Source organism: Acomys minous (assembly GCF_964271855.1).
Source record: "Acomys minous genome assembly, chromosome: 17".
Lineage (NCBI taxonomy): Eukaryota > Metazoa > Chordata > Mammalia > Rodentia > Muridae > Acomys > Acomys minous.
In genome coordinates, this window is record NC_140500.1 from 55,922,582 (window position 1) to 55,934,732 (window position 12,151).

Genomic DNA, 12,151 nt, shown 5'->3' on the forward strand with positions numbered 1-12,151 from the left:
GCGGCTTATTTACAAGACACCTAAAACACGTTTGGTGCTCTTAGGATGTGACAGTCCTCTGTCTCCCCACCTCCAGGCTTCACGCTGTCCTCCTCCCTCCTTTGTCGTTTTTTGAGACAGGCTCTCACTGGCTCCTTGGGCTGGCTTCAAACTCCTGCATCAGCCTCCTGAGTGATGAGATCACAGGTGTGCACCCGCCATGCCTGGTCCCGATGTCATTTCTTTCTTTTCTTTTTTTTTTTTTGGCTCGAATTCATTCCGCTTCTCTTCTTTTAGTCCTCTGGAGCTGTGCATTGGTGCCTGACGGGAGTTGGCGGGACACTCAAAGCCATTACCGCTTTACCCGTTGGTTGTGTTCCTTCCCTCAATGCACCCCCCCTCCCGACGCCCCATTTTTGTTGCACATGTTGTAGTTGTCCAACAATTCTTGGATTTTCTGCTCCCTGCTCTCAGTCTTTTTGTCTTCGTCTTTCAGTTTTAGAAGTCTGTAGGTCACATACTCCGGCTCTTGGAGGTCCTTCCTCATCTCTACAGTGGCCTCTGACCCTATAAGAGCATTCTTCAATCTGCTTGGCTGGTACTATTCTGAGCAATTCTGGACTCTTCCTTAGAATAATGCATCCTCCGCGGTGTTACTCAGCTGGTCTTGCAAGCTGCTGGCCTCTTCCCTTAGCACCGCCTGGCAACCAGTCGTTTCAAATGACTCTTGACTCTCTGATGCCGTTAGAGATGGCTATCTATCTCTTCAGTTTGGTCGTCTTCTGCTAGAGACTGACTCCGTGTGCTGGGTAGGGAGCTCCGGGAGCTGAGCCTTTAGTGACTAGGTGATACAAAGTGTGTGTGTGGGGGGGGGAGGTGTTCCGTCACATCAGGACTGGCTGGCTGGGCATGCCACCTTAGCTTATTGTCCCAGATACTTGGGAGGCAGGAGGATTGCTTGAACTCAGGTGTCTGAGACCAGCCGAAGCAATATAGGAGGGCCCTCGTCAAAGAGTGTAGAACCACCAAACTAAATACAGCGCCTGTGACCATGGCTGCTTCACTGAGCTTGAACTTGTTTCAGCACCTCTCCCCTCCCCCCCCACCCCCCCGCCCCGCCCCTCACTTGGCTGAGACAGGCCAGCTGTGGGAATTTTCCTTCTCTCAGTTTTTCAAGGCTCTAATGACACCCATGCCTATCAGGCTCCGCCGAAATACTTTTTCTTCACGGCATCTTGTTGAAAAGAACTGACTGAGGCCAAGGGTGTGCTTGGTTGTGGGGGAGGGGGCACAGCATCAGAAAATAAAACCCAGAATGCACTAGTATATTCCACACTGGGTATGCTCCTCTTCCGCCCAGAAGCATTCCATGATTTCCCTTCTGTCTTTTCTGTGAGGGCTCACAAAGCAGACTCACAAAGTTAGACTTACCAAAGTGGGGGGGGGCGTTCCCTTATGCCTGGCCCCCTGGAGTTTTTCCTCGCATCGCTGTCCACACTAAGTTCTAGCACATGTACAGACTGGTCAGGTGCAGAGCTGAACCTTACTGAGCAGACCAAAGAGCATAGGTCAGTCGGTTGGGACAAGCAGGGCCTGGTGTGTCCAAGCTGAGCAGAGGATCAGAAGGGGGCTGCCCCTCTGCTCAGACCTGCCTGTTTGGTGCCTGGCCTTGGATGCTGACTCCCGAGAGAGTGGGCCCTTGGTAGCATCACGCCTTTGATCTAGTTGTGCCTTTCCTCTCGGTGCCTCCTCACAGCACACTTCTCTTCCGGGATGACGTCACAGCCCAGCTTCCACTCGAGTGTCCACACTGCCTGGGATGTGAGGAATCCCCCAGTGATCAGGCGCATCCTGGAGGCTGGGCCTGGGTTCACTCAGGACGCTGGTAGAGGAGGACAGTGCTGGTGGCGGGGTGGAGCTGCGTTCTAAGGTGGCGATTCAGAATGTACTGTGTACTGTGCCCAGGATAAAGGCAACAGCCTCACGTTGTGGCTGATCTAGCAACTGCAGGGTTTCAACGTGGGGGTTCTGAGAGAATGTGAGAGGCTCATGGGAGGTGTAGCTGCCAGACCCAGTTTTTTGGAAGGAGTCTTGGTTACCAGGGTTCTGAGGGAGTGACAACAGTTAGACCATTTGTGGAGTTTTCCGATGGTGGAAGACAGTCCCGCAGTGGTCAGAATGCCATGGAGGTTGGACTGATGGTGGTCAGTTCGGTGACAGCTAATGCTAGTCCTGTGGGGGTCAGGTTGACCGTGGAGGTTAGTCTGGTTGTGGTTAAGGCTGGTCCGATGACGGTTAGAATGACCATGGTGACCCAAGACTGGGCCAGCGAGCTCAGCAGGAGATGAGGAAGGGCTTCGTGGGTGCAGCGGCTGTGGATGCCGGTGCCGGGGGATTTCTCTGCAGGAGCTCACAGCCAACCAAGGCTTGGTGCAAAGTATCCAGGATGGCCAAGGCGCCATGTGTACCCTCTGGAGAGAAACAAAAGGCAAGAAGGTGTCAGGGTAGATTTCCTTATCCACAGAGTCAAATCTTCTCTCTTCCACATGGCTTGCCTACCCCCTTACCCATACCACTGCCCAGCCCTGCCAGGCCCCGCCCAGCCCCGCCAGGCCCCGCCCAGCTCTGCCCAGCCCCGCCCAGCCCTGCCCCTTATGGTCCTTCTTAACTCCAAGACCAGCGATTCTCCTTGGGGTCACATATCAGACCTCCTGCATATCAGATATTTACATTATGATTGTTTGTTTGTTTTTGTCTTTTTGAGACAGGGTTTCTCTGTGTAGCCTTGGCTGTCCTGTACTCACTTTGTAGACCAGGCTGGCCTCGAATTCATAGCAATCTGCCTCCTCTGCCTCCCGAGTGCTGGGATTAAAGGCGTGCGCCACCACCGCCCAGCATGATTCTTAACAGTAGCAAATTTGCAGTTATGAAGTAATAACGAAATAATTTTATGGCTGGAGGTCACCACAATGCAGAGACCTGTACTAAAGGGTCGCAGCCCTAGGAGCGCTGAGAAGAACTGCCCTAGATACTCCCTGTGTTCACCGATAATGGGCTGTTTAAATTCCTGCTGGCAAGCGAAGGCTCACCTATCGGTCTTCCCTGGAGGCCCTGTGGGGCAGGGTCAGCTGCAGGGGCCACAGGGCCTGGAGCTTTAGGTGAATGCCAGGCACTTGGCAGAGCGACTTCTTGACTGTGTGACACCTCCTTTCTTAGAGGTCAGAGAGGTCAGCCATCAGAACTGGGGCATTTAAACACTGAGGCCCTTCCCGTCCTGGCCCAGTAAGCTCAGTGAGTGCTGCGGGCCTGACTTGCCAGCAGGCAAAGCCACCCTCGTCTGCTGTGCCTGTGCCTGTGCTGTGTTCCGGTTAAACGGTACCGGCTGCTTTCTGAAGTCTGTTTTGACCATGGCCTGCGGCATTCGGGGTGGGAACAGAGTGGCTGTTCTGCAGACAGGAGCTTAGACGGGAGTTTCTTTCTGGGAGGGATGCCCTGTAGCTGCCCATTCATGCTCCGTGCAACACCCTTGCCTACCGTGCGAGAGGTCCCGGTCCAGGGCGTTCAGCAAGATCTTCCCCAGGGCTCTTTTTGATATCTTCTTCAAGAGAGATGAGAGAGGCTGGATCAGATTGTGGCTGCTGTGTTGCCGCTCAGCAGCTGGACTGGTGAGACTCCTAGAGGCTCCCGGGGCTGGCACGGAGCGTCATGTCCCCTCATCATCCTCTTTTTTATCCTCTCTTGCCCCATCCTCCCTTCCTGCCACCTGTCCTTCCTCCCTGGCCCCATTTTTCCTTTCTGGCCCCCACCCTCCCCTTTTGTCCCTCGTGTCCTCCCTTACTGTCATCGCTTCCTGCTCCCCCCCTTCTCCCTCCCTGCCTCCCACCCCCAAGACAGGCCACGTGGCTTCTCAGAGAGACTCTCAATGGGTAAGGGTGGAGCAGTGTGCAGACTGCGGCCCACCAAAGACCAGGGCAGATGCACCTGGGGAAAATGGTGACTAAATATTCCTTTTTGGTTTGTTTGTTTTTCAAAGAGCCCTGGCTGTCCTGGACTCACTTTGGTAGACCATACTGTCCTCGAACTCACAGCTTCTGCCTCAGCCTCACAGCCTCTCCCCCTCCCCCCCACCCAAGAGGCTCTCCCTCTCCCTCAGGTCCCCTGCCCACTCTCCTTGGCTCACCTCACCATCAGCACCTTCCTCTGGGTCTCCCAGCTCCCCTCCAGCCCCTCCCCCTCCCTCTCCCCTCCCCTCCAGGACCCCCCACGTTCCCACCAGGTCCCGGAGCCTTCGCAGGAGGTGTAGCACATCCACCAGCTTCTCCTCCAGCAGGGACAGCCGCACCCGCTCTGTCTCCACCATCTGCAGCTCCAGCCTCAGGCGCTCAGTCTCCATCACCTGCTGCAGTTCTGCCTGGGGGAAAGAGTCTCAGTGCGTGCCTATACCCCCTTCCCCATGATGAGTGCTCATAGCGCCCCAGCAAGCTTGCTGGCCTCCCTTGACACTTTGGCATAGATCACCTGGTCTGGCTTCCGGCATGTAAGGCAGCCATGCAGATAGGCCATGCTGAGGCCAGAGAAGATGAGTTCCTGCCCCAAACTGCCCAGTGAGCGGGACAGCAATCACACACACACACACACACACACACACACACACACACTCACTCACATACACACACACACACACACACACACACACACACACACACGCGCGCGTTTTATTCTCCAGTCTAATGACTCCATTCTCTCTTTTCTTTTCTCCCTCTTGGTTTCTTTTCTTTTTGATGGATCTATGTTGGTGGCAACCCATGTGACTGGCTTATACAGAAGAAGCATACGGCAGGTTAGTGGACAGTTCCCATCCTGTCTTGTCCAGGGGCCCTGACTGAAAGGACATTCCGGGCATCTGGCTACTTCCTGCAACAGTGTGACTGGGAGTGCTCCCTGGGTGCCAGGGTTGGTGACAGGGGAAATGTCTTATGTTCACCTCCTAAATCAGGCGTGTGGCATACAAGGGTTCTCAGGACTCCCTCTGGCTTTGGAATAAAAGGCCCCTGTTCTTCCACTCATGGCATGCAGGACTAGAGACTGGCCCGTTCTGGAACTTTCTTGCTCACCTTGAGGTTTACTTAGGAAAGTGACAGCTGTGCCTTTCCCTGGGCGGTACCTGACCGCCAGTTCACACTTAATGGAGGCCCTTCCCTGAGAACAGCAGCTCTCTCATCCTGGGGAGATGCGGGGCAGCAGGATTGGGGTCTCAGGGGACAGCACTGGCGTGAGAATAGAGACACAGCAAGCAGATCAACTTAGAATCCCAGGGGGTCTTCTCTGGCAGCGGCAGCCAGAGCCGAGCTGTCTAGAACTTGCTACGTTCATCCATGCACTTGATGCATGCATAGTGGCACTGTTACAAGTGGGGAAACCAAGGCATGGCGATGCTGAAGGACCCTGGCCAGGTCACACAGGTACTGCAGTTGGGACTGAAGCCAGGCAGCCTGCTCTAGTGTATATGGCGGGGCCAGGTTCTGACCTGTGACTTTTCACTGCTTATGAATTAGTCTCCCTCCCTGGGGAGGGGGTGTCCAGAGTGCAGAGTGGGGCTCCTGAGGGGAGAGCCCTACAGTGACAGGGAGACTTGGCTGCCATTTGTCCCAGGAGAAGTTAGGAGGACCTTTGCCTGTGGGCCTGGCATGACAGTTTGTCTATCTCCATCCTTACTGAAAACACATGACCTGTAGGGACCTGTAGTTGCCTGTTACCCATCAGTCACCTCTCTGTCCTCGCTCACAGGGGCATGACGTGTCCTGTTTTCATTGGACACTCACTGCTCAAGGGGCTGAAGTGTAGCCTGGTTCTAGAATGACAGAAGCCAACTGAGACCTTAAAACTAAATCTCAAAACTCCATCCTTGATGACACCCAGGTTTTTCAGTCTGTGACTCAAGCTGAGGTTTCAGAGAGTCACAGACAGGAAACAACCATGCCTCTGCCTCTGGACTGCTGCGCCTGCAGTCATTGCAAATGTCCCCCTCAGTTCTTTGTTTTTGTTTTGTTTTGTTTGTTTTTCAAGACAGAGTTTCTCTGTGTAGCCTTGGCTGTCCTGGACTCGCTTTGTAGACCAGGCTGGCCTTGAACTCACAGTGATCCGCCTGGCTCTGCCTCCCCGAGTGCTGGGATTAAAGGCGTGCGCCACCACGCCCGGCTCCCCCCTCTGTTCTTGTAAGCTCCTGCTTTGTAGCCAAGCTAACCTGGGATGGCAGTCAGTAGCTGCCAACCAAAAGTTCCCATTAAGAGAAATTTGAGGAAGCCGCACCTCCTGAGTGCGGCCCACATCTCTGTGAACGGGCTATAGGACTGTAAGTCCTTCCAGCTAGAAGACCTGGGATCTCAGGGCCCTGCTGACCTCCTCCTCTGGTGTCCCTAGGGTCTCTCTGCTGCAGCCCAGGGTCTGCAGCTGTTCCCCAAGCCTGGTGACATGGGTCTCCAGCTCCAGAGTGCAGATGTTCTCAGCACCATCACAGTGGCCAAAGGACGTCTTGAGCTTCTCGGCTGTCTGGTCGTCACACCTGCAGGGAAGGAGAGGCCAGCACTGCAGGGACTGCAACCCCCCACCCCAACCCTCCGCTGCCCTAGTGCTCCAGCCTTTGCAAGCAGAGGCTGTCATGGAGCCTGGCTCCTTGGCTTCTCAGAGGAACAGCCAGAGGCGTCCCCTACAATCTGCCTACCACCCTCTCGCCCACCTCACTCAGCCTGCTCCAGCCAATAGACTCCCCGGGCCCTCCAGGACGCCTCAGAGCCTGTGCCTGCTGTTTCTTCCTGGACTCTTCTCATGCTGTCTGCATTGCTCAACAGAATTGCCTCCAAGTCTCCTCGCACCTATCTTGTCTTCACACTCCCTTCCTTTCCTCCCCACAGTAGAGGGCCCAGGACATCAGGACAGCCATCTGTTTATCATTTTCTCAATGTCTCTAATGTTGCCTGACACACAGGCAGGCACCTAACAAGTGGCTTGTATGAACATAAAGAATGGGTGACACAACCACCCCAGAAAGCCAAGAGAACTCTGCAGTGTAATAACCGTGCTGTCCCCGAAGGCATCTTACACCCTGGACTCAAGTCCTCATGAGGACAGTGCTGCAGACTCGTCATCTAGATAAGGAGACTGAAGCCTAGAAAAACCAGCAATCTGAGAGACCTATGGACACTGAGATCCCACGGACACTGAGGTACCCATGGACACTGAGGTACCCGTGGACCCTGAGGTACCCATGGACACTGAGGTACCCGTGGACCCTGAGGTACCCATGGACACTGAGGTACCCGTGGACCCTGAGGTACCCATGGACACTGAGATACCCATGGACACTGAGGTACCCGTGGACCCTGAGGTACCCATGGACACTGAGATACCCATGGACACTGAGGTACCCGTGGACCCTGAGGTACCCATGGACACTGAGATACCCATGGACACTGAGGTACCCGTGGACACTGAGCTTGTTTTCATTATCCTCTAAGATGGTACAAGGATGATACCACGGGCTCGCTGGGGAAGAGGAGGGCTTTGAACTGTGCTGTGGGAAGTGATCAATAGCTTTAAAAAGACTGGGATGGAGCAGGTCTTGGGACCCCGATCAAGGCAGTGATGGCTTGGTGGGCACCCACAGGCTTGAGGGTCCTTCCATTTCATCCTTGCACTTGGTGGGATGTTTGTTGACTTCTGGGCTGTGACTACTACGAGGGGCTGTCAGGGGCCGAGTGTGGCTGTGCCCTAGAACTGTCAGCGTCTCCTGTTGAAGCACATGTGAAGGGCCCTGCAAGGTGAAGCTGCCTTTCTGGGGCTCTGTGCCTTTTGGTCTGGCAACCATGGCCTCTCCGGGGCACTTACCTACTCACACAGCCTGAGGGTTGCATCAGGGATACCTCAAAATGGGCCTGCAGGGGCCTTGACCTTTCCTGCCACCTTTCTTCCTCTTCTTCCTCAGAGGCGGTCTGGCCTTCCACGGAGCGGAACAGTTGCTCATCCTCTGCTGGGAAAACATGTCGTCTAAGGCCTGGAGTCCTAGTGTGAGGACCATCCAGCCCTCTTCAGGGGCGTGTGTGAAGTGAGGCACTGGCGGCACCGCCCCCTTCACGTTACTGGCTCAGGCCCCTGGGAAACTGCATGCAACTCCCACCCCTCACCCCCCCCAGACACAGCCCTGCTTTCTTCTGTTTCCTCAGGTGACACGTGAGGATGTGTCTCTGGTGTCAGGGTTGAGCATCAGGTCTACTTCAGGTCATGTGACCGGGCTTGGGCTTGGTAGGATGTTGGTATAAGGTCAGAAAGACTTTCAGCTCTCAGTTTTGGGGGGTTGTGGAAGAAGGGGTGTCCAATATGTGGCCTGAGGTCCCCAACACTGCCGAGCGTTGATGGACCTCCATCCTGACCGGAGAAGTGGGTGATGGCAGCTGCCCTGCCCTATGCCCAGACAAAGTCCTTGCCTCCAGGAGCTGACCAGAGTCTCCTAGAGACCTTGACCCTGCTATGCCAGCTCTGATCAGCTGTCAGGCTGAGCCAATCAGAGACAGTCCTCTCCAGCCACAGTGAAGTTTCTGGAAGAGCCAGGAACCCTCAGGAGACACCGCGGGAGCCAGTGAAGAGTGTGGACAGAGTGAACTCAGATGAGGGCTTATCTTCCAGCTTGGGGGCCAGGATATGGGCTGGAGCCAGAGCAGGCATTCCTGCTGAGAGTGACTGGTCTCAGGGTAGGGGGAGCAGGCCAGGCTTTGGGGAGGGGGGTCCCAAATCTATGGACACAGGTGATGAGAGGCCATACTTTGCTTTTAACTTTAGCAGTTTGTGCTGCTAACTGATGGGACACTCAGACTTCCCCACGCGAAGCAGTGTTTAAAACCAAAACCTGATGCTGGGCAGTGGTGGCGCATGCCTTTAATCCCAGCACTCAGGAGGCAGAGGCAGGTGGATCATTGTGAGTTCGAGGCCAGCCTGATCTACAAGGTGAGTCCAGGACAGCTAAGGCTACACAGAGAAACCCTGTTTCGAAAAACCAAAATAAATAAATAAATAAATAAAAAACAAAACAAAACAACAACAAAACCAAAACGTGACCTTATATCGTGGGAGACCCGGGAAACCTGTTGACACAGACACTGTGGATCCCTGGTTCCGGCCACTCATCCCCTCACCTGGCTTTACCATGAGTTCTTAGGGCTCCACGGTCTGATTGGGCCACACAGAACCACTGTGAGGACTTTCATGATGATGTTCCTAATACTGACAGCATAGTTTCTCTCTTTTTTTAAAACAAAAAAAAATATTATGTATACAGTGCTCTGCCTCCATGTTCACCTGCAGGCCAGACCTGAGGGCATCAGATCACATGGTGATGGTTATGAGCCACCATGTGGTTGCTGGGAATTGAACTCAGGACCTCCGGAAGAGCAGTCAGTGCTCTTAACCCCTGAGCCATCTCTCCAGCCCCATAGTTTCCTCTCTTGACTCCTCCCTGTCACTCATCTGCATTGTCCTGGTGCAGAAGGCAGGAGCTAGTGGAAGGGCTCAGAGACTGGGAGTGAGAGATGGAGGCCCAGTGCCCGGCCTCTGTGGAGGTGAGCCCCCTGGTTCCCAAAGTTCAGGATCTAGTGAGGACACCACAAGACATGCTTTTGAGGGGGGTGCTGGAAGCTGTCTAGAGGCTGAAGGTGGCTCTGATGCATCAGCCCTTTAAGAACAGGCACGAGGCATGGCCTCATTGACTGTGGGCCTGGCAGCAGGCTGGGCATGTCGGGACTGACCTTCATCTGTGTCTCTGCTCCTTAAGCTGGTGTCTGACCGCTGGGATCCCTCCGGAGTGGTGTCCACATCTCTGGTTCCTCTAGCCATAGGTTTGCCATTCTTGTTTCCTGGCTGTGGGCTGGTTTGTGGAGGCGTTAGGAGCTGAGGTCCCTCTGACCTGTGGGTAGGGAGAGATGTGTTTTTTGAGAGGTGGGGTCACACTCTTCCATTTCTTACTCTGTATAGGCAAGCCTTTTGTGGTCTACCACCATTGTCCTGGCAAAGTCAGCCTCCCATAGGCCAGAAAGAATGTTAAGATAAGTCCCAGTTTTCTTTGCCAATAGGGAACAGACATGAAACCCAATTTTATAGTATGGATACAAGGCAAAGTCTTCTGCAGACAGTCCAGAATAGATTTCCTTCCGTATAAGAGGAATCATGAGAAAGGAGGTCCCTTTCTTGCTTTTGGACACACTCACGTGGTGTTGCTGAACTTGGGGTTGCAGCAATCTTATTGTGACCATGGGCAAGTATCTGGGAGAATTACGCAGCGGTTGGGTAAGAGCCTCAACATCTTTAGAGTCTGTGCTAACCAGTACTGTGGACATCTAACTCTGTACTTAATATGGTTGACATAAAAAGGATTTATTTTTATTTTATGTGTATGAATGTTTTGCCTATGTGTGTGTGTGTGTGCATGTGTGCATGTGCCTGTGTGTGTGTGCGCCTGTGTGTGCATGTGTGTGTGCGCCTATGTGTGCATGTGTGTGTGTATGCCACCTGAATTCCTGGTGTCTATGGAAGCCAGAAGAAAGCATAGGAACCTCTGAAGCTGGAATTACAAATAGTTGTGAGCCACCAAGTTGGGGCTTGGAGCCAAACCTGGGTCCTCTGCAAGAACAGAGAGTGTTAACTCCTGTACTATCTCTCTAGTCTGGGTGGGTGAACTTTTTAAATTTTAATTTATTTTATGTATATGGATGTTTCGTCTGCTTGTATGTCTGGGTACCACATGTGCACCATGTGAGTACTAGTAAATTAGCCTGGTTCCTTTAGAAGAGCAGCCAGTGCTTTCAAAGCTGAGGCATCCCCCAAGTCCTATGTGGGTGGCAGTGGTGCACATCTTTAATCCCAGCACTTGGAGGCGGAGGCAGGAGGCAGGCAGATCTCAGTTTGAGGACATTTTGGTCTACAGAGTGAGTTCCAGGATAGCCAGGGCTAGACAGAGAAACCTTGTCTCGAAAAATCAAAATAATAAAAAACTAAAATAAATAAATACATTTACTTTTCACTTAGAGAGAGAGAGAGAGAGAGACAGTCTTGCTCCCATAGTCCATGTGGGGATGACAGACATATACCACCAAGCCCTGCTAGACTCACAGACTTTTTTCTTTTTCCCACCACGTTCTTACATACTTTAATTACATTCTATTTCTTGTCCATGAAGGCCTTTAACTGAGAAGTTTCCCTTCTCTGGGTTTTGGAAAACCCACTTCACTCCCCTTCAGTCGCCTAAGTACTCCAAGGTCCCTATGTTTTGAACATTTGTTTTCCATGTCCCTGTGGTTCACACGGTCAGATAATAGAGAAAAAAAATCCGTCACGAAATGAACATCTTTATTAATGAACTAGCATTTTATTACGCTCTTCCTGGGCCCCTTGCTTTAGAGCAGGCCCTGTCCCCAGGAGCTTCTTCGGCGCACCCACACTTCTGTCACAGCCTAAGACTGCAGCTGTTAGCTTCTTGTTTTGTCACTGTGACAGAAGACCTAGCGGGAGAGACTCACAGGCTGCTATTTCAGCTCAGGGCTTGAGCAGCTTCAGTTCGGGGCGTGGCGGTGGGGCCCTGGTGGTGGCAGTGTGAGGTAACAGTGTCTTGTGTCTTGTGGACCAGGAAGCCAAGCTGGGAAGAAGGTGGGTCTGGGCTACATCCCAGAATTCCTGTGCCTTAGTCAGGGTTCCTACTGCTGTGGTGAAACACCACGACCCAAAGCAACTTGAGGAGGAAAAGGTTTATTTCATCTTACAGCGCGTAGTCCATCACCCAGGGACATCAGGGCAGGAACTCAAGGCAGGAACCTGGAGGCAGGAGCTGATGCAGAGGCCATGGAGGAACACTTCTTCCTGGCTTGCTCCTCATAACTCTCTCAGCCTGTTTTTGTTTGTTTGTTTTTGAGATAGGGTTTCTCTCTGTAGCCTTAGCTGTCCCAGACTCATTTTGTAGACTAAGCTGGCCTCGAACTCACAGAGATCCTCTTGCCTCTGCCTCCCCGAGTGCTGGGACTACAGATGTGTGCCACTTCGTCTGGCTGCTCAGCCTCCTTTCTTATACCACCCAGGACCATCTGCCCAGGGGTCACAGCAATCATAAAATAAGAGTATGCAGCACAGGCTTGTA

At 53.2% G+C, this 12,151-nt stretch overlaps 1 protein-coding gene across 5 annotated transcripts in view; it reads right to left on the bottom strand.

Annotated features, from left to right (window-relative positions):
* Window positions 1-1,098: 1,098 nt before the first annotated feature.
* The window catches only part of EFCC1 (EF-hand and coiled-coil domain containing 1), a 28,474-nt gene continuing 17,421 nt past the window's right edge, over window positions 1,099-12,151 (bottom strand). The window contains exons 3-8 of one of the 5 annotated variants that reach the window (XM_084766626.1): window positions 9,774-9,931; window positions 7,864-8,002; window positions 6,379-6,541; window positions 4,253-4,390; window positions 3,514-3,577; window positions 1,099-2,450 (exon numbers count right to left, since the gene is read on the bottom strand). In XM_084766626.1, coding sequence (XP_084622752.1) covers window positions 2,314-2,450; window positions 3,514-3,577; window positions 4,253-4,390; window positions 6,379-6,541; window positions 7,864-8,002; window positions 9,774-9,931 — 799 coding nt within the window. In that variant the 3' untranslated portion in view covers window positions 1,099-2,313. Of the gene's footprint in view, window positions 2,451-3,513; window positions 3,578-4,252; window positions 4,391-6,378; window positions 6,542-7,863; window positions 8,006-9,773; window positions 9,932-12,151 lie in introns of those variants that run through there. The other 4 variants (XM_084766627.1, XM_084766625.1, XR_014776311.1 and 1 more) reach the window with 4 other exon arrangements.